Source organism: Stenella coeruleoalba, assembly GCF_951394435.1.
Source record: "Stenella coeruleoalba genome assembly, chromosome: 2".
NCBI lineage: Eukaryota > Metazoa > Chordata > Mammalia > Artiodactyla > Delphinidae > Stenella > Stenella coeruleoalba.
In genome coordinates, this window is record NC_137147.1 from 166,385,297 (window position 1) to 166,407,581 (window position 22,285).

Below are 22,285 nucleotides of genomic sequence, written 5' to 3' on the forward strand. Positions count from 1 at the left end.
TCCCCAGCTCAGAACAATGCGTTTGAGAAAACAGTTTCAAGATTCTCCCTGGGGAAGGAAGGAGAAGACTCAAATATATGTCCAATGTTCAGACTTTTCAAAGAACTATGCCAAGGGACTGTTATCTGTCTTGTATCTCTCAGAGCACTGACCAGCCTCCACATACACTACAAGCCTGGGGACTTGTGAAAACAAAACCAACAAACAAACAAGAGTTGGGTGGTAGGCTGCTGCTCCACAGGGTCTGCAGAACAGCAGAGAGATACCAGAGGGAGCAAGAGATCATGAACTCCTGTAAAAAAGAGAACCCCTTCTAATTAAGAATTTACATACACAAGTCCAGGGAAGATACATCAACACAATAGGTGTGACAGGTTTCCAGAACCTCTAGCCTGGCTGAATGGAGAAGGTTTTCCTCCGTATGAATCCAGTCTGTAGAGAGGTGGTAGATTTTTCACATGTGCAGACATTAACACATAGTGTCAAGGAGCAAGAAGAAAGAAACATGGCCCAATAAAAGGCTCCAGAAACTCATCTTAAAGAAATGTATGTATATGAATTACCTGACAAAGATTTCAAAATGCCCATCATAGAAACTCTTAACTACCTCAGTAAAATGTTGCAAGAACAAAATGAGTATTTCAACAAAGAGATAGAAAATACTTTAAAAAACACCACACAAATTTTGGAGCTAAAAAATACAATAACTGAAATTTAAAATTCAGTAGAGGGGTTCAATACGAGATTTGATAAAACAGAAGAAAGAGTCAGCAAACTTGAAGACAGGTCATTCGAAATTATCCTATCATAGAAAGAAAAAAGATAAAAATGAAAAAGTAAAGAACTGAAAGGACAAATGGTACATTATAAAACAAACCAGTATACACATTACAGAGTCTCAGAAGAAGACAGAAAGGGAAAGAAAGTTTATTTGAAAATAATCACTTAAAACTCCCCAAATCTGGGAGATAAAATTGATACCCCGTTTGAAGAAACCTAAATGTCTCCAAAAAGGAAACCTAAAGAATTTCACACCAAGGTACATTATAATCGAAGCATCAGAAGTCTAAAACAAAGAGAGAATTTTGAAATCAGTAAGAGAAAAGTGACTTCTCACATACAAGGAACCCCTACAATACTACCAACAGATTACTCAGCAGAAACCCTGAAGACAACAAAGGAGTGGGATGATATATTAAAAGTGCTGAAAGAAAAAAAAATCCTGCCAACTAATAATACTCTATCCAGCAAAACAATTCTTAAAAAACAAAGCAAAAATAAAGACTTTCCCAGATAAACAAAAGCTTGAGAGCTTATCACCACTAGACCTGCCCTATAAGGAATACCAGAGAGAGTCGTTCAAACTGAAATTAATGGAATCTAAACAGAAACACAAAAGTATACAAAACACAGACTATAAAAACATGTTAATAAATACAAAATATAAAAAAGATATAATTTGTGACAACAAGAACATTAAAAGGAGAGTAAAACAGTAGAGTTATTGTGTGAAATTGAAATCAAATTGTTGTCAATATAAAATAGACTGTTATAACTATAGAATGCTTTATGTAAGCCCTATAGTAACCACAAAGAAAATATCTATAAAAGATATGTAGGAAAAAATAAGAAAGTAATGAAAATGAAAATTTTTAAAAATCAATAGAACAAAAAGGAAAGAGCAAGAGAGGAAAACAGAGACAGAAAGCTAAAAAGAGACCCAAAAAATTAACAAAATGATCAGAGTAAATCTTTCCCTATCAATAATGACTTTAAAAATACACTCCCCAGTCAAAAGATACCTATTTTTGACACACACACACACACACACACACACAGAAAGATACCAATTTTTAAAAATTGAATCAATTTTTTAAAGACCCATCTATATGCCATCTATAAGAAAATAACTTTATGTTTAAAGACATAAACAGGCTGAAAGTGAAGTAATGAAAAAGATATTCCATAAAAATGCTAACTAAGTGAGAGAAAGAGTGACAAAACTTGTATCAGACAAAACAGACTTTAAAACAAAAACTATCAAAAGATACAAAGAAGGACATCATATAATAGTAAAAGGGCCAATTCATCAAGAAGATATGACACTTATAAATATATGTGCACCCAATATCAGAACCTCCAAACATATGAAGCAAACATTGACAGCTGAAATCCACAACAGTGGATTTCAATACCCATTTTCAATAATGGATAGAACATCCAAACAAAATATCAATAAGAAAACAGAGGAGTGATATCATCAAAATGGCAAAATAAGACTTTTCTACCCTCTTTTCCCCAAAGGACACTAAGTTTTACAATTACCCACAGATGAAAGTGTCTTTGTGGAAGTCTGGGAGTATAGCAGAGAAGTTCCGGCACAGTGTTGGAGCAACTACAACAACAAAAATCCAAGATTTGATGCAATAAAGAGGATAAGAAGACTAGTTTCTCTTTAACCACATCACTCCAAGGAAGCAAAGCTCAGTTCCAAGAGAGACTTTCTTGGCCCATGATTTCTCCCATGGGAGAAAGTGAGAGCATGTGAGTGAGTGACTGGCTTTCCCAGCTATTCAGGATGCTGCCAAAGAGCCCGACTTCTTTCTTATCCTATCCAGAAAGGTGAGGTTTACTGAAAAACTAGAAGGTAGGGAGGTGCTTGGAGAACAGCATCCAGGACTCTTGGAGGCATCAGTGGGATGTTAATCCTACTAACCACTTTGTGGAATCATCAGGAAGCCCATCCACAAGCCACCGGGAAAGCCTCACCTGTGGATACCCTCAAGTTGCCGTGGCACCATCAACACTAAGTGTACCTCACACACACACACACATACACACACCCCCCACATGGCTGGATCACTTTGTGTACACTCAGCGGGAGCAAGATTGAGCCTTTGTAGATAGTGAGCATGTTCAGAAAGCTTCCTCAATTCTGCCATATTGGGAGGAAGCACATAAAATTTTATCATTCAGCACCACTCTGGGGAAAGTAAAAATGGGAGGGTGTCAGCACATAGCCTGGCTTTGTAGGACTGAGAGAAGGCATATAATCTTAAGAATTCCCCCTCCCTAAAAACGTGACAAGAAGTGTGGAGCAGGCACATCCCTAGAAAAAGCCTGAGAAAGCCCCAGAATACCAAGCAGATTGGACATATGAAGGTATGTCTCTCATTAAGCCAATAAGTAAAGACTGAAGGAGGGGCCTGCTTATTCAAATGCAAAGCCAGGAAAGCAAGATGCCAAGGTATATGAAAAATCAAGGAAACATGACGCCATCAAAGAAACAAATAATTCTCTAGTAACCAACCCCAAAGAAATGAATATCTACACTTAGCCTGAAAGATAATTCAAAAAAAATGTTTAAGGAATCTCAGTGAGCCACAAGAAAACACAGACAATCCAATAAAATCAGGAAAACAACACATGAACATAATAAGAAGTTTAACAGAGTGACAGAAAACATAGTAGAGAATCAAACAGAAATTCTGGAGCTGAAGAATACAATTAATGAAATGAAAGATATAATAAAGAGCATCAACATCAGAATGGATCAAGCTAAAGAAAAAAAATCTGTGAAGTAGAAGATGGATTGTTTTAAATTACCCAGTAAAAGGAAAACAACAACAACAAAAGAATAAGAAAGACTGAAGAAAGCCTACCTGAACTATGGTATACCATTAAAAGAATCTATGCATTATTGGAATTTCAGGAGAAGAGTGGGAGAAAGGGTAGAAAGCTTATTTTAAAGTAATGGTTGAGAACGTCCCATCTGGAGAGAGATTTGGACATCCAGGTTCATGAGCTAATAAGTCACCCCAAAATTTCAACCCCAAATGATCATTTCTAAGACATTATCTAAATAATGTCTAAAATCAAAGACAAATAGAGAATTTTAAAGCCAGCAATAGAAAAAAAAAATTCCTCATATACAAGGGAGTCCTCATAAGGCTATCTGTGGATTTCACAGCAGAAGCCTTGTGGGCCAGAAGATAGTGGGATAATATATTCAGAGTTCTGAAAGAAAAAAAAAAAAACTTGCAACCAAGAATATTTTAACTGGTAAAGATATCTGTCAAAACTGAAGGATAAACTGTCACAGACAAACAAAAGCTGAGGAAGTCAATCATCACTAGACTTGCATTACATTAGAAATGCTAAAAAAAAGTTATTCAACGTGAAATGAAAGAATGCTAATTAGTAACACATGAACATATAATAACACTAATAAAGATAGATATATAGGCAAACTCAGAAAACTCTAATACTGTAATATGGTGTGTGTTAATCACTCAGCTCTAGTATGAAAGTTACAGGACAAAATTATTAAAAATAAGTATAGTTATAATAATTTGATAATGGATACATAATACAAAAAGAGGTAAACTGTTACATCAAAAACATAAAATATTGGGGGGTAGTAGAAGGGTAGCATTTCTATATGTAATCAAAGCTAAGACATTATCAGCTTAAAAAGATTGTTATATCTGCAATATGTTTTATGTAAGCCTCATGAAAATGACAAGCAAAATCCTACAGTTGATACATAAAAAATAAAGAAAAGGGAATCAAAGTGTACCACTACAGACAATCATTAATTCACAAAGGGAGGCAGCAAGAGAAGAAGAAAAGAACATGGGAAATACAAAATAACCAGAAAACAATAAGACACATTAGCAAGTCCTTGCCTCTCAATAAATATTTTAAATGTAAATGGAATAAATTCACTAATCAAAATGTTCAAAGTGGCTGAGTGGATAAATAAAAAAATAAGATTCAACTACATGCTGCCTCCATGAGACTCACTTCATCTTTAAGGACACATAGGCTCAAAGTGAAAAGATGAAGAAGACATTCTATGCAACATGGACACCAAAAGAGCAGGTATAGCTATACTCATATCAGACAAAATAGACTTTAACTCAAAAACTGTAACAAGAGACAAAGAAGGTAATTATATGATGATAAAGGGGTCAATTCATCAAGAAAATAAAACAATAAATATAAATGCTCCCAACATCAGAGCACCTAAACATGTTAAGCAATACTAACAGATCTGAAGGGAAAAAAGAGAAAATAGTTCTGTTGAAGAAGGGCACTTCAACACATCACTTTCAACAATGGATAGATCATCTAGACAGAAAATCAATAAGGAAACATTGAATTTGAACTATACGTTAGACCAACGAGCTCTAACAGACATATACAAAACATTCCACCAATAGCAGCAGCAGAATATACATGCTTTTCAAGAACACACAGAACATTCTCCAGAGTAGATCATATGATAGGTAACAAAACAAATCTTAGCAAATTTAAGAACACTGAAATCATACCAAGTATGTTTTCTGAACCCAATGGTTGCAGAAAAGAAATCAATAACAGGAGAAAAACTGGAAAATTCACAGGTAAGAGCAAATCAAACAATACACTCTCAAATAACCAGTGAGTCAAAGAACAAATGGAGATAAAATAAAAAATTATCTTGAAAAAAAAGAAAATAAAAACAACATGCCAAAATTTATGGGATGCATCAAAAGCAGTTCTAAGAAGGAAGTTTAAAGTAATAAACATCTATATTTAGAAAAAAGATCTCAAACAACCTAACTTTACAACTAAGTACTAGAAAAAGAAGAAAAAAATCCAAGCCCAAAGTTATCAGAAGGAAATAAATATCAAAGCAGAAAGAGACTAGAAGAATAATACAAAAATCAATAAAGTAACAGCTGTTTTTTTTTAAAGTTAAACGAAATTGAGAAACCTTTCAACTGAGAAATAATAAAACAAAGACTCAAGCAAATAAAAAATCAAAGAGGAGAAATTATAATGGACATCACAGAAATAAAAAAGATAAGAATACTATAAAAACTGTACATCACCATTGGATAATCAAGAAGAAACTGATAAATTACAAGAAACATACAGTCTATCAACACTGAATCATGGAGAAACAGAAAATCTGAACAAATCAATTAATACTAAGGAGACTGAATCAGTAATAAAAACCTCCCATCAAAGAAAAACTCAGGGTTAGATGGTTTACTGGTGAATTCTATGAAACATTTAGAGAAGAATTAATACCAACCCTTCAAAAAGTTTTCCAAAAACTGAAGATGAGAAAACACTCCCTAATTCATTTTATGAGGTCAGCATTACCCTGATACCAAAGCCAGATAAGAATACTACAAGAAAAGTTCTCAACAAATTGAGCATAGAAGAAACATCCCTCAACATAATAAAAGCTATATGACAAGCCCATATTAACATCATAGAAACCAAACTCACAGAAACCAAGAGTAAAATGGTGGTTACCATGGGCTTGTAAGTGGGGGAAATGGGAAGATATTGGCCAAAGGGTACACATTTCCAGGTATAAGATAAATAAGTTCTGAGGAGCTAATGTACAGCCTGGTGACTATAGTTAATGACAGTGTATTACATACTTGAAAGTTATTAAAAGAGTAGATCTTAAATGTTCTTACCACAAAAAATATCTCAGATGATTGATGTGTTAACTAACCTTATTGTGGCAATTATTTTGCAATATATGTGTGTATGATTACCATGTTTTATTCCTTAAACTTACAAAATGTTACATGTCAATTATATCTCAATAAAGCTGCGGGGTGTAAGAGGGTGAAAATAAAGGAAACAGAAGTCTTATATGTTAATCATACCTGAATAACAAATAAATAAATTAAAGAAAATCGGTCAAGAAAATAAACAATAGAAAGCCAGTCTGTAAAGAGAAGGAGAGGAAATAGTTTTTTCAAATATGTGGATAGCAACACAGGTGTTGAGGAACAACAAGAAACAGGGAAATATGACCCCAAAAAAGGAACAAAAAAAGTCTCTGGAAAACAACTCTATAAAGTTGTTGAGGATTTCAACACCGCTATTAGTCCAACAAACGTACATACATTTCACCCAGCAGCAGAATACACATTATTCTTAAGTACACACAGAACCATCTCTAGGATAGATTACATGTTAGGTCAAAAACAAGTCTTAACAAATCTAAGAAGACTGAAATCTTCAAGTAGATTTTCCTACCACAGTGGAATGACACCACAAATTAATAGCAAAGGGAGGTCCCTGGTGGTCCAGTGATTAAGATTCAGTGCTCCCAATGCAGGGGGCCTGGGTTCAATCCCTGGTCAGGGAACTGGATCTCACAGGCTGCAACTAAGAGCCCGCATGCCATGACGAAAATCCCACATGCCGCAACGAACATCCTGTGTACCGCAACTAAAAGATCCTGCATGCCGCAACTAAAAAGATCCCACATGCCACAACGAAGATCTCACACACAGCAACAAAGATCTTGCATGCCACAACTAAGACACAGGGCAGCCAAATAAATAAATAAATATTAAAAAGACAGAAATTAATAGCAAAAAAATTGGGGAATTCACAAAGATGTGGAATCTAAATACACACTTTTAAACAACCAGTGAATCAAAAACAAGCCAAAAGGGAAAGTAGAACAAACCCACACATATATGGTCAATTAATTTATGACAAAGGAACCAAGAATATACAATGGGAAAAGGACAGTCTCTTCAATAAATGATGCTGGGAAAACTGGAAAGCCATGTGCAAAAGAATGAAATTGACTACCATCTTACACCATACACAATTAACTCAAAACTTGATGTAAGACCTAAAATGATAAAACTCCTAGAAGAAAACATAGGCAGTAAGCTCCTTGACATTGGTCTTGGAAATGATTTTTGCGGTTTGACAATAATATCAAAGGCAAAAAAAGCAAATATAAACAAGTAGGACTACATCAAACTGGAATGCTCTGGCAAAGCAAAAATCCAACAACAAAACAAAAGGGCAACCTATCAAATGAGAGAAAATATTTGCAAATCATGTATCTGATAAGGGGTTAATATGTAATATATGTGAAAAACTCATACAACTCAATAGCAAAACAACAAAAACTAATCTGATTAAAAAATGGGCAGAGGATCTGAATAGATATTTTTCCTAAAAAGATATACAGATGGCCAAAAGGTATATGAAAAGAGTCTCAACATCACTAATCATTAGAGAAATGCAAATCAAAACCACAACATAATGTACAGCATGATGACTATAATTAAAATACTGTATTCAATATCTGAAAGTGTGCTAAGAGAGTAGATTTTTAAAGTCCTCACCACAAGAAAAAATGTTTTGTAACTATGCATGGTGATGGATGTTAACTAGACATATTGTGGTGATCATTTCACAATATACACAAATATCAAATCATTATGTTGTTAAAGACCTAAATGTAAGACTGGATACTATTTATAAAACTCCTAGAGGAAAATATGGGCAGAACACTCTCTGACATAAATTGCATCAATATTTTTCTGGATCTGTCTTCTACAGTAATGGAAATAAAAGCAAAAATAAACAAATGGGACCTAATTAAATTTGAAAGTCTCTGCATAGTAAAGGAAACCATAAACCAAATGAATACACAACCTACAGGATGGGAGAAAATATTTGCAAACGATGCAAGCAACACAGGATTAATTTCCAAAATATATAAACAGCTCATATAGCTTAATATCAAAAAACCAAACAAGCTAATCAAAAAAGGGCAGAAGACCTAAATAGACATTTCTTCAAAGAAGTTATACAGATGGCCACAACACACAGAAAAAGATATTCAACACTGTTAATTACTAGAGAAATGCAAATCAAAACTACAATGAGGTATCACATCACATCAGTCAAAGTGGCCATCATCAAAAAGTCTACAAATAATAAATGCTGGAGAGGGTGTGGAGAAAAGGGAACCCTCCTACACTGTTGGTGGGAATGTAAACTGGTAAAGCCACTATGGAGAACAGTCTGGAGGACCCTTCAAAAACTAAAAATAGAGTTACCATATGATCTAGCAATCACACTCCTGGGCATATATCTGGAAAGGACAAAAACTCTAATTCAAAAAGATACATGGACCCCAATGTTCACACCAGCACTATTTACAACAGCCAAGACATGGAAGCAACCTAAATGTCCATCGACAGAATGGATAAAGAGGTGGTGTGTATATATGTATGCGCGCGCGCACACACACACACACACAATGGAATATCAGTCATAAAAAAAGAATGAAATAATGCCATTTGTAGCAACATGGATGGACCTACAGATTATCATACTAAGTGAAGTAAGTCAGACAGAGAAAGACAAATATCATATGATCTTACTTATTTGTGTAATCTTTTAAAATGATACAAATGAACTTATTTACAAAACAGAAACAGACTCACAGACATGGAAAACAAACTTATGGTTAACAAAGAGAAAAGGCAGGGAGAGATAAATTTGGAATTTGGGATTAGTAGATACACATTACTATACATAAAATAGATAAAAAAGGGCTAACTGGGCTTCCTTGGTGGCACAGTGGTTGACAGTCTGCCTGCCGATGCAGGGGACATGGGTTCATGCCCCGGTCCGGGAAGATCCCACATGCCGCGGAGCGGCTGGGCCCGTGAGCCATGGCTGCTGAGCCTGCACATCCGGAGCCTGTGCTCCGTAACGTGAGAGGCCACAACAGTGAGAGGCCCGTGTACTGCCAAAAACAAGGGCTAACTGTATAGCACAAGGAACTATGTTCAATATCTTATAATAACCTATAATGGAAAAGAATCTGAAAAAGGATATATGTGTGGGGCTTCCCTGGTGGCGCAGTGGTTGAGAATCCGCCTGCCAATGCGGGGACATGGGTTCGAGCCCTGGTCTGGGAAGATGCCACATGCTGCGAAGCAACTAAGCCCATGTGCCACAACTACTGAACTGTGCTCTAGAGCCTGTGAGCCACAACTACTGAGCTCGCGTGCTGCAACTACTGAAGCCCACACATCAAGAGCCTGTGCTCCACAACAAGAGAAGCCACCATGATGAGAAACCTGCACACTGCAATGAGAAGCCCGTGCACCACAATGAAGAGCAGCCCCCACTCACCGCAACTAGAGAAAGGCTGTGCACAGCAATGAAGACCCAACACAGTCAAAAATAAATAAATAAAATAGATTAAAAAAGAAAAGAATATATGTGTGTATGTGTGTATACACATACACACACATATATATATATATATCTGAATCACTTTGCTGTACACCAGAAACTAACATAACATTGTAAATCAACTATAATTCAATAAAAAAATTTAAATTAAAAAATCATTATGTTGTATATTTGAAATTAATGTTATATATTAACCAATTATATTTCAATAAAAAGCCATAAAAAAGAATAAAGTACCTATGAATAAATTTAACCAAGGAGGTCAAATATCTGCACACTGAAAACTATAAGACACTTATCTCAGATAACCAATCATCACAGGTGAAAGTGTAGAGGCACTCTCAGTTCAAAGCACAAAAGAAGAGTGATACTCCTGCACTCTACATCACAACCATTTAATTTGATTTTGGAAGTTCCGGCCAATGCAATAAGACATGGGTTGGTTATAAAAGCTATACATGTTGGAAAAGAAGAATAAACTTACATTTAAAAATATATATTATACATCAAACACCCAAAAAACTTAGCTAAAATATTACTTATTTATAACACAAATCATCTGTTTTCCTGCTTATACCCTGATGAATTTTTGGTATAATATTATGTTAAGAATTCATAATGCCATATACTGTTATTTGGTTGAGACAAAGCTATCACTTCCCTTTACAAAAATTTTAGTTAAGACAGACTGAGTAATATGTTAACTCACCAAATTAACTTTTACGTATTGGTCAATATATTTGTATATTATCTCATGACTGTCTAAGAAGTTATTTCTACATTTAGTAATGTTCTCACTTCATTTACTTATAATACGGGAACACACAATCATTAACATTTTTATCTTACAAAACAGAAAATCTTTTTACCTTGAAATTCTCTTGCTTCTTCGTAAGTTTGCTTTTTAATCTTACTTTGTAAATTCTCTTCTAAAATATCAGCCTTAATTACAAAAGTTAAAATAAGTAATTAAAAATTATACATCTTAGAACTCTAATTACCTTCTTTTATATCTACAATGTCATTACAGCAACATTTTACTTTTCATTATTTCCTGAATGTATCAAATTTAAAACTGAGAACAATTAATGGATCTGAGAGACATTTGGGAACACTTAATGGTGTGGAGGGACCCACCAAGCAATATTGTGATTCTTCCTCATAAATAATTCCAAATACATCATGTTAATAATTTTTTATTATGATTCTAGTTTAGATTTATATTTTCACCTGATTCAATCTCTAGAGAAACTCAAATGGCTTTAAAAATTATTTTTATAAGGCCACTTTAATAACTTACATGATAAAAAAATTGTGAATATATGTTAAATATGTACAGCAATTTGATCATTTCCCTTTTTCCCCAAATTTTAAAATAAGAATTTTCTAGGGCTTCCCTGATGGCACAGTGGTTGAGAGTCCGCCTGCCGATGCAGGGGACACGGGTTCGTGCCCCGGTCCGGGAAGATCCCACATGCCGCGGAGCGGCTGGGCCCGTGGGCCATGGCTGCTGAGCCTGTGCGTCCGGAGCCTGTGCTCCGCAACGGGAGAGGCCACAACAGTGAGAGGCCCGCGTACCTCAAAAAAAAAAAAAAAAAATTCCTAAATATAAAACAGATTGTATCAAAAGACAAACTTTTTATTCCACTTAAATAAGAAAATATTGATGTTTTTAGTTAACATTTATTCAAAATATTGAAGGAGTATAGCAATTAAAATAAGTAGCTTTCAAGTTATTGTACTGTATCTTACCTTTGAGATGTCAGTAGCCAGAGTCTTCATTTTAACAAAAGGGGGTGAAACGAATGATGCTGTCGCGGTTTCATTCCCTTGAAGCAATGTTCCAACAGACTGTGAATCTTGAATTTCTTTGCTCAATAATATTCTTGTAAGTGATTTATCATGGGTCTTTGATGAAAGTAGATGGGACAGATCTTCATCAGTTAAAATTTCATTTGAAGTGTTTAAAAAAGGTGATCCATCTTGAGACTTGAGGATCTGTGAAAGATCTGAAATAGCAGGGCTAGCTCTTTCCTTCTCTGAGCTTTAGAATTACGAAACATCTGCTATTAGATTATATGAACAACATTTATTTGTAACTAAAGAATCATTTTCATAATCTATAAGAATAGTAAATAAGCAATTATAATTATTCAGTAATAGTAATACAAATGTGAAATTGATGCTAGATAACAGGCTAAGGATAATATATCTCCTGGGTTTTAAAAGGCACACAGAGGCTCAGCTTGGCCAAGATGGCAGAGTAGGAACACCCTGAGCTCACTTCCTCTAATGGGCACACTAAAATGACAACTATTTACAGAGCAACCATTGATGAGAAAAACTGGATGATTAGCAGAAAAGATCTTCTACTAAAGATACAAAGAAGGAACCACAACAAGACAGGTCAGAGGGGTGGAATCACAGTACAGTCAAGATCCGTAGCCCCAAGTGAGTAACCCACAATGGGAGGATAATTACAATGGCAGAGGTTATCCCTGAGAAACAGGAGGTCCAAGCCCCACACTGGGCTTCCCAGCCCAGGAGTCCTACACCAAGAAGACAAGCCCCCAGAATATCTGGCTTTGATGGTCAACGGGGCTTACTTTCGGGAAAGTCACAAGGCTATGGGAAATAGAGACTCTACTCTTAAAGGGCACAAACACCATCTCACGTGGTCCAGGAGTCATGGTAGAAGCAATAATTTGAAAGAAGCCTGAGTCAGACCCACCTGCTGATCTTGGAGAGCCTACCAGAAAGTCAGGAGGCAACTGGAGCTCACCATGGGGGACACATCAAATGGTGTCAGCCATTTTGGGGAGCTCTTTCTACCACATGGACACTGGTAGAACAAATGTCACTTTGGAATATTCCCTCTAGCTTATTAGCACTGGGACCCAGCCCTGGCCACCAGACTGTCAGAACCGGAACCAAGGTTCTCAGGCCAAGTAACTAGCCAGGCAGGGACATACCCACTAGCTGCCTTAAGATGCCCTGAGCCCACAGCCACCCTGGGACATAGCCCTATCCACCAGCAGGCAGACACCAGCCCTGGGACCCCCTGGGCCCTAGCTCCACCCACTAGCAGACGAACACCAGGTATTAGCCACCTCAGGCCCATCAGCCAGCTGCCCAGACACTGGCCCCACCCACCACCAGACTGAAACAAGCTTCAGGACACCCCAGACCTTACAGCTAGCTATGTCATGAACCAGCCCTGCCCATCAGCAGTCTGACACCACTTCCGGTACCCCTAGGTCCAACAGCCAGAGACACCAGGACCTACCAGTGGCCTACCAGTGGGTCAGAACTAGGCCCAGGATGTGGATTCATATACTGGTGGGTGGGCACCAGCCCTGGGACCCCTTGAGCCCTGACCCACACCACCAGTGGGCAAATGCCAGCCCAGGATCATCACAACCCTGCAGCCTACCTTATCAGGATTCAGCTGCCCACCAGGAGGCCAGCACCTGTGCTGCAACCCCTGGGTCCTGGACCTACTCACCAGCAGGCCAACATCAGCACTGGGACACCATGGGCTCCGTAGCCAGTGGCTCTGGGATCTAGCCCAACCTACCAGTGAGTAAACACCAGCTTTGGGACTCCCAGGGACCTACAGCCAGAGACCCAGGACTTACCCAGGATTCAGCTCTGCCCACCAGTGAGCCAGCACTAGCCCTAGGACACCTTGGGCCCCAGCCCTGCCTATCAGCACACTGACACCAGCTCCAGGACCCCAAGACCTGGTGCCATCCACCAACAGGCCAACACCAGTTATGAGACACTTTGGACCCCTCAGCCAGCCCTGTCAGGAACCAGCCCCACATGGCAGCAGGCTGACACTAGATCTGGGAATACCAGCCCAGCAAACACCCAACCCAGAACACAGCTCTGCCCACCAGTGGGCCAGGACTAGCCCTAAAAGCCCCCAGGGTTCCACAGCCAGCTACCTCATGACACAGCCCTGTCAACCAATGGCTGAGAGCCTCCACACATGGCAAGGCCTGGCAACCAACCAGACCAGGGCCCAGCCACACCTAGGAGACTACTCATGGTAGTCAGCCTGCCCACATAGGGGTCACTCCTAGAACAGACAGCTCTGGTGACCAGAGGGGAGTGTGCTGCTGGGACGCATAGGATGTCTCCTACAAAAGGCTCCTTCTCCAAGATACACAGAAAGAAAAACAGAAAACTAGGCAACATGAGGCAACAGAGGATCATGTTCCAAACGAAGGAACAAGATAAAGTCCCAGAGGAAGAACTAAGTTAAATGGAAATAGGCAATCTACCCAACAAAAAGTTCAAGGTAATAATCATGAAAATAATCAAACAACTTGGGAGAAGAATGAACACAGTGAGAAGCTTAACAAAGTTAGAAGATAAAAAGAAGAACCAAATAGAGCTGAAAAATACAATACCTAAAATGAAAAATACACTACAAGGAATCAATAGGAGATTAAATGATACAGAGAAATGGAACAGTGAGCTGGAAAGGAATAATGAAAAGAAAAAAGAATAAAAAAGAAATCAAGACAGTTTAAAAGACCTCTGAGACAACATCAAGTCTATTAACATTGGCATTAGAGGCATTCCTGAAGGAGAAGAGAGAAAAAGGGGCAAAGGACATAATTGAAGGCATAATAGCTGAAAACTTCCCTAGCCTGGGAAGGGAAATGCACATCAAGGTCCAGGAAGCACAGAGAGTCCCAAACACAATCATCCCAAAGAGGACCATACCAAGACACACTGTAATTAAAATGAGAAAATATAAGATGAAGAGAGAATATTAAAAGCAAGGGAGAAGCAACAAGTTAGGTACAAGGCAACTCCTGTAAGTCTATCAGCTAACTTTTCAGCAGAAACTCTATAGGCCAGATGGGAGTGGCATGGTATATTTTAAATGATGAAAGGGAAAACCTACAACAAGAAATGCTCTACCCCACAAGGCTTTCTTTCAGATTTGATGGAGAGAGCAAAAGTTTTACAACCAAGTAAAAGCAAAGAGTTCAGCATCACCGAACTAGCATTATGAGAAATGTTAAGGGAACTTCTCCATGTGAAAAAGGAAAGACAACAACTAGAAACATAAAAAGTACAAAAGGAAAAAGCTCATTGATAAAGGCAAATATACAGTAAAGGTAGTAAATCAACCACACACAAAGTTAGTAGGAAGGTTAAAAGACAAAAGTAGTAAAATTATCTATATTCACAATAAGCATTTAAGGGATACACAAAACAAACAGATGTAAAAGATGATGTCATAAACAGTAATCATGGGGGAAAGGAAGTAAAAACACAGGGTTGTTAAAATTCATTTGAAATTAAGAAATCAGAAATTGGAAATAATCATATATATATTGAGAGATTCCTATATATAAATCTCATGGTAACCTCAAACCAAAAACCTATTATAGACACACACACAAAGAGAAAAGAATCCAAACATGACACTAAAGATTGTCATCAAATCACAAAAGAACAAAAGAAGAAAGGGGAAAAAAGACCTACAAATCCAAAACAATTAACAAAATGGCAATAAGAACATACTAATCAATAATCACACTAAATGTAAACAGAATAAATGCCCCAATCAAAAGACACAGACTGACTGAATGGATACAAAAACTATATATATGGCTACAAGAGACTCACTTCAGATCTAAGACATACAACAGACTGAAAATGAGGGGATGTAAAAAGGTATTCCATGTAAAATGGAGAGCAAAAGAAAGCTGGGGTAACAATACTTATATCAAAAATAAATAGACTTAGAGATTATAACAAGAAACAAAGAAGGGCATTAAATAATGATAAAGGGATCAATCCAAGAAGGTAAAACAATTGTAAATATATATGCACCCAACATAGGAGCATCTAAATACATAAAGCAAATATTAATAAACATAAAGAGAGAAATTGGCAGTAACACAATAACAGTAGGGGACTTTAACATCCCACTCATATAAATGGACAGATGATCCAGACAGAAAATCAATACGGAAACACTGACTTAGATTACTCATTAGACCACCACTACATTAGACCACATGGACTTGTTTCTACTCCCTCATGCCGCAGCATGAGTCCCAATAAAGCCTTGCCTCAATTTCTTGTCTGACCTCATCAATTTCTATTCATTAAAGAGTCCAAGGACCCTGGTCAGCAACAGTATCTCACAGAAAGGAGCCCATACACTCGTCTGGAGCCCCAATTTTTTGACTGCTGCCCAGGACACCTCTAGTTTGCCCAGTTCTGGGGGCCAGCAGGGCTTACACTTGCAGTCACATGGGGCTGTACATATTTGCATCCTTTAAAAGCTATTAGCGGAGGGTCTCACTTCAAATCAGCCTGAATCTAGGAATGAGATCTCCCCTCTAAGACACTGGTCTAGGAACACCCTCAATAACTGAGAATTATTACAACTAAAATAGGCTGCTTGGACAACAACAAAGGTTTGAGAGACAACCCAGACCTAAGGCAGGGTTGAACGACAAGGTCACCTTACACAAGGCCATCCAAACAAAAATAACATTCAGAGATACAAACCACTATGTATAAAATAGATAAGCAACAAGGATACACTGTATAGTACAGGGAAATATAGCCATTGTTTTGTAATAACTTTAAATGGATTATGAGCTATAAAAATATTAAATCACTATGTTGTACATCTGAAACTAATACAATACTATAAATCAACTATACTTCAATTTTAAATAGACAGAAAAAACATTAATGAAACAGTGATAAGTAACACCTGAGAAAGGGTTCAAAGTAATGGTCATAATAATATGCTCACCAAACTAAGGAGAATGGAACACAGTAGGAACTTCAACAAAGAGAAAGAAAATGTAAGAAAAATCCAAGAAAAATCCAAACAGAAGTCACAGAGCTAACATCTCTAATTATTAGAGAAAGATAATCAAAACTACAATGAGGTATCACCTCACACTGGTCAGAATGGCCATCATTAAAAATATCTACAAATAACAAATTCTGGAGAGGGTGTGGAGAAAAGGGAATCCTCCTACACTGTTGGTGGGAATGCATACTGGTGCAGCCACTATGGAAAACAGTATGGAGGCTCCTCAAAAAACTAAGAATAGAGTTGCCATGTGATCCAGCAAAACACTCCTGGGTGCATATCTGGACAAAATTATAATTCAAAGAGATACATGCACCCCTATGTTCACAGCAGCACTATTCACAATAGCCAAGACATGGAAACAACCTAAATGTCCATCAACAGCTGAATGGATAAAGAAGATATGGTACATATGCACAATGGAATATTACTCAGCCATAAAAAAGAATGAAATAATGCCATTTGCAACAACATGGATGGACCTAGAGATTATCACACTAAGTGAAGTCAGAAAGAGAAAGACATACCATATGATATCACTTATATGTGGAATCTAAAATGTGACATAAATGAACTTATCTACAAAACAGAAACAGACTCACAGACACAGAAAACAAACTTATGGTTACCAGAGGGGAAAGAGGGTAGGGGAGGGATAAATTATACAGAATGGATAAACCACAAGTTCCTAATTTATAGCCCAGGGAACTATATTCAATATCCTGTGATAAAATATAATGGAAAAGAATATGAAAAAGAATGTATGTGCGTGTGTGTGTGTGTGTATATATATATATATATATACACACACACACACGCACGCACACACACATAACTGAATCACTGTGCTGTACAGCAGAAATTAACAAAACATTGTAAATCAACTACAGTAAGTCCCCTACATATGAACCTTCAAATTGCGAACTTTCAAAGATGTGAACATGCGTTTGCATGTCCAATCACGTAAGTTAGTCCACATGTCTGGTGTAAACTGTCATATGCGTGCATCCTCTACAAGTGGTTGTGCTTTTGTGTACTTTATTGTACAGTACTATACAGAGTACAGCAGTACAGTATCTTTATTTCAAGCCCAGGATGTCCGGAAGCAAGTGTAAAAGCAGTGGTGATGTAGCTGGTACTGCTAAGAAGCACCAAGCGATAATAATGGAAACAAAAGTGAAAATAATTGAGAGAGTGGAGCGACAAGAAGAAGAAGTACTGAAGAACTGAAGAGATTCACAATGCAGGAAATGGCAAGGGGATTTTCTTTATTTGAGGAAGCAATGTTAGTTTTTGAGGCATAGGACCTGAATGTAGAACAGTACACATGAAGATTGCAGCAGCCATTGAGAATGCAATCCAGAGCTACCATGTCATCTATGACAAGAAAAAAAGAGCTACTAACTAGACATCACTGGAACCGTTTTTCAAGAGGATAGGTAGACTTGAATCCAGCAAGCAACCAGAACCTGTGTCATCAACGTCAGGCGTGAGTGAAAATGCAGCTTGCCCTCCCTCTCCTATTTCTGATCCTTCAGCTCTACCATCTCCCACCTCCACTCCCTCCTCCAGTCTATAACTCTTTTTGCCTGTTCACTCGATGCCAGCTGTTGTACTGTTCTACTGTACTTTTCAAGGCACTGTACTATAAGATTAAAAATGTTTACTTTTGTGTTTGTTTTTTATGTATCACTTGTATGAAAAGTATTATAAACCTATTACAGTACAGTACTATATAGACAATTGTGTTAGCTGGGTACGTAGGCTAACTTTCCTGAACTTATGCCAACAAACTGGACTCATGAACATGCTTTTGGAACAGAACTCATTCGTATGTAAGGGACTTACTGTATACTTCAATAAAATAAATTAAAAAAATAAAAATTAAAAAATAGAAGCCAGAGAGCTAAAGAATACAATAACTTAACTGAAAAATACACTAGAGGGGTTCAAGAGCAGACTAGATGAAGCAGCAGAAAGGATAAGAGAACTCAGACAGGGCACAGGAACCCACCTAATCAGAGCAGCAAAAATTTAAAAAAATTTTTTAAGTGAAGATAGCTTAAGGGACTAACAGGACAACATCAAGTGGACTAACAGTCACATTATAAGATTCCCAGAAGAAGGAGAGAAAAAAAGCAGAAAGCTTTTTTGAGGAAATAATGGGTACAAAACTTCCCTAAGCTGGGGAAAGAAACAGACATCCAGATCCAGGAAGGCCAGAGAATTCAAAATAAACCGGACTCAAAGAGATCCACACCAGGACACGTTATAATTAAAATGTCAAAAGTTAAGGACAAAGAGATAATTTTAAAAACAGCAAGAAAGAAAAAAAAAAAGCAACGGGGCACCTCCATTAAACAGTCAGCATATGGACTTCCCTGGCAGTCCAGTGGTTAAGACTCCACTCCATGCTTCCACTGCAGGGGATACGGGTTTGATCCCTGGTCAGGGAACTAAGATCCCGCATGCTGCATGGTGTGGTCAAAAAATTAAAACAAACGAAAAAGAAAAAAAAAGGAGTCAGCATATTTTTCAGCAGAAACATCACAGGCCAGAATAGAGTGTTGTGATATACTCCAAGTGCTGAAAGAAAAAGATTCCCATCCAGTACTCTACCTGGCAACATCTTTGTTCAGAATTGAAATAGAGATAGTTTTCCAGACAAGCAAAAGCCAAAGGAGCTCATCACCACTAAACAAGACTAACAAGAAATGTTTAGTGACTTCTTTAAGCTAAAAAGAAAGGGTGCTAATTAGTAACAAGAAAACATGTGAAAGTGTGAATCTCACTGGCAAAGGTAAATATATAGTGAACGTAGTGAATGCATCATTTATAAAGTTGGTGTGAAAGTCAGAAGTCAAAAGCAGTAAAAATAACTGCAACCACAATAACTAGTTAAGAAATACACAAGACAAAAAGATGTAAAATGTGACATCCAAAACATGAAACATGGCAGGGGGAGAGTAAAAATGTAGGGCTTTAGAATGTATTTAAACTGAAGTTGTTATCAACTTAAAATAGACTGTTATAAATATAACTTGTTACATGAAAGCCTCAAGGTAACCACCATGCAAAAACCTATAGTAGATACACAAAAGATGATAAGACATGAATCTAAGCATACCACTAAAGAAAGCAAACCACAAGGGAAGAGAGAAAGAGAAATAAGGCACAGACAGTGAAGGGATGGGAAAAGGATATTCCATGCAAGTGGAAACCAAAAGAAAGCTAGAGTAGCTATACTTCTATCAGACAAAATTTGAAACAGAAACCATAACAAGAGACAAAGAAGGGTATTACATAATGATAAAGGGGTCAACCCAACAAGAGGATGTAATATTATGCATGCAATATAGGAGCAACAAATATATAAACTATTAATTGACCTAAAGGGATAAATATATAGCAATACAATAATAGTAGGGGACTTTAATACCTCACTTACATCAACGAATAGATCATTCAAACTGAAAATCAATAAGAAAGGATTGTCTTTAAATGACATATTAGATCAGATTAACTTAACAGATATATATAGAACATTCCATTCAAAAGAAACAGGATACAGATTCTTCTCAAGTGCACACAGAACATTCTCCAGGATAAATTACATGTTAGGCCACAAAACAAGTTTTAACAAATTTAGGATTAGAGTAAAATCATATTAAGTATCTTTTCCAACCACAATATTATGAAAATAGAAATAAATTACAAGAAGAAAACTGGAAAATTTACAAATATGTGAAGATGAAACAACATGCTACTGAACAACCAATGGGTCAAGAAGGAAATCAAAACCAAAATTAAAACAGTACCTTGAGACAAAAGAAAATGGATATACAACATACTGAAATATAGGGGATGCAATGAAAGCAGCTTTAAGAGAAAAGTTCATAGTAATAAATGCTTAACTCACAAATAAGAAAAATTTCAAATAAATAACATAAATTTACACTCTGAGAAAAAGAACAAAGCCCAACTTTCGTAGAAGAAAGGAAATAACAAAGATCACATCGGAAATAATGAAATGGAGTCTAAAGAAATGACCAAAAAATAATCAATAAAACCAAGAGCTGGTTCTTTGAAAAGATAAACAAAAATGACAATTAGCTAGACTCACAAAGAAAAAAAGATAAAAGGCTCAAATAAATAAAATCAGAAATAAAAGAGGAAACATGACAACTGATATCACAGAGATACAAAGGATCCAAAGGGACTACTATGACAATTATACACCAATAGTATGGACAATCAAGAATAAATTCATAAATTCCTACAATATACAACCTTCTAAGACTGAATCATGAAGAAAGAAAAATTGAACAGTCTGATTACTACTATTAAGGATAATGAATCCATAATTTTATTTATTATCTCTGGAAATTGGCATTGTTAGGGATATTTATTCTTTCCTTGTTATTTTCTGAATATTTTAAATGTTCTACAGAGAATACATGCTGTTACAATAAATACATACAAGTAACAGTATAAAAAAGAAAATAGCCTTGTGGGTTCTTGCTACTAAGTTTAACCTCATATTCAGTACATTTATAAAGCTAATGATCATTTTCCCTGGAACCTATCAGATTTTCCAGTGTTTGTTCACAGTGATTTCTTCAAATCCAGATACTTTTACTGAAAGCAGAGAAACTGTCTACAGTAAAGATGCAGGAATAAAGATGCAGACATAGAGGATGGACTTGAGGACACAGGGAGGGGGAAAGGTAAGCTGAGACGAAATGAGAGAGTGGTATGGACATATATACACTACCAAATGTAAAACAGATATCTAGTGGGAAGCAGCCGCATAGCACAGGGAGATCAGCTCGGTGCTTTGTGTCCACCTAGAGGGGTGGGATAGGGAGGGTGGGAGGGAGACGCAAGAGGGAGGAGATATTGGGATATATGTATGCACATAGTTGATTCACTTTGTTATACAGCAGAAACTAACACACCACTGTAAAGCATTATACTCCAATAAAGATGTTTAAGAAAATAAATACATAAAACTCCTTAAACAAAGGTCCAGGACCAGGACACTTCCCTGGTGAATTCCATCAAATATCCACAGAAGGATAAACACCAATCTTTCTCAAACTCGTCCAAATAACAGAAGAGGAGGAAATATTTCCAAACTCGTTTTACAAGACCAGCATTACTCTGATACCAAAACCAGACAAGGTCACCACAAGAGAAGAAAATTACAGACAAACAACCCTTAATAACATAGATGCAAAAATCCTCAACAAAATGTTAGCAAACTGATACAACAATCTATTAAAAGGATCATACATCACGAGCAAGAGGGATTTCTATCAGGGCTGCAGAAATGGTTCAATATCTACAAATCAATCAATGTGATATACCACATTAACAAAA

At 36.8% G+C, this 22,285-nt stretch overlaps 1 protein-coding gene across 26 annotated transcripts in view; it reads right to left on the reverse strand.

Annotated features, from left to right (window-relative positions):
- Positions 1 to 22,285, reverse strand: part of CCDC7 (coiled-coil domain containing 7) — a 290,894-nt gene that overhangs the window by 164,915 nt on the left and 103,694 nt on the right. For 25 of the 26 annotated variants that reach the window (XM_079912715.1, XM_079912716.1, XM_079912713.1 and 22 more), the window contains 2 exons: positions 11,791 to 12,036; positions 10,908 to 10,980 (listed from right to left, as the gene is read on the reverse strand). In XM_079912715.1, coding sequence (XP_079768841.1) covers positions 10,908 to 10,980; positions 11,791 to 12,036 — 319 coding nt within the window. The remainder of the gene's footprint in view (positions 1 to 10,907; positions 10,981 to 11,790; positions 12,037 to 22,285) is intronic. The other variant, XM_079912712.1, reaches the window with a different exon arrangement.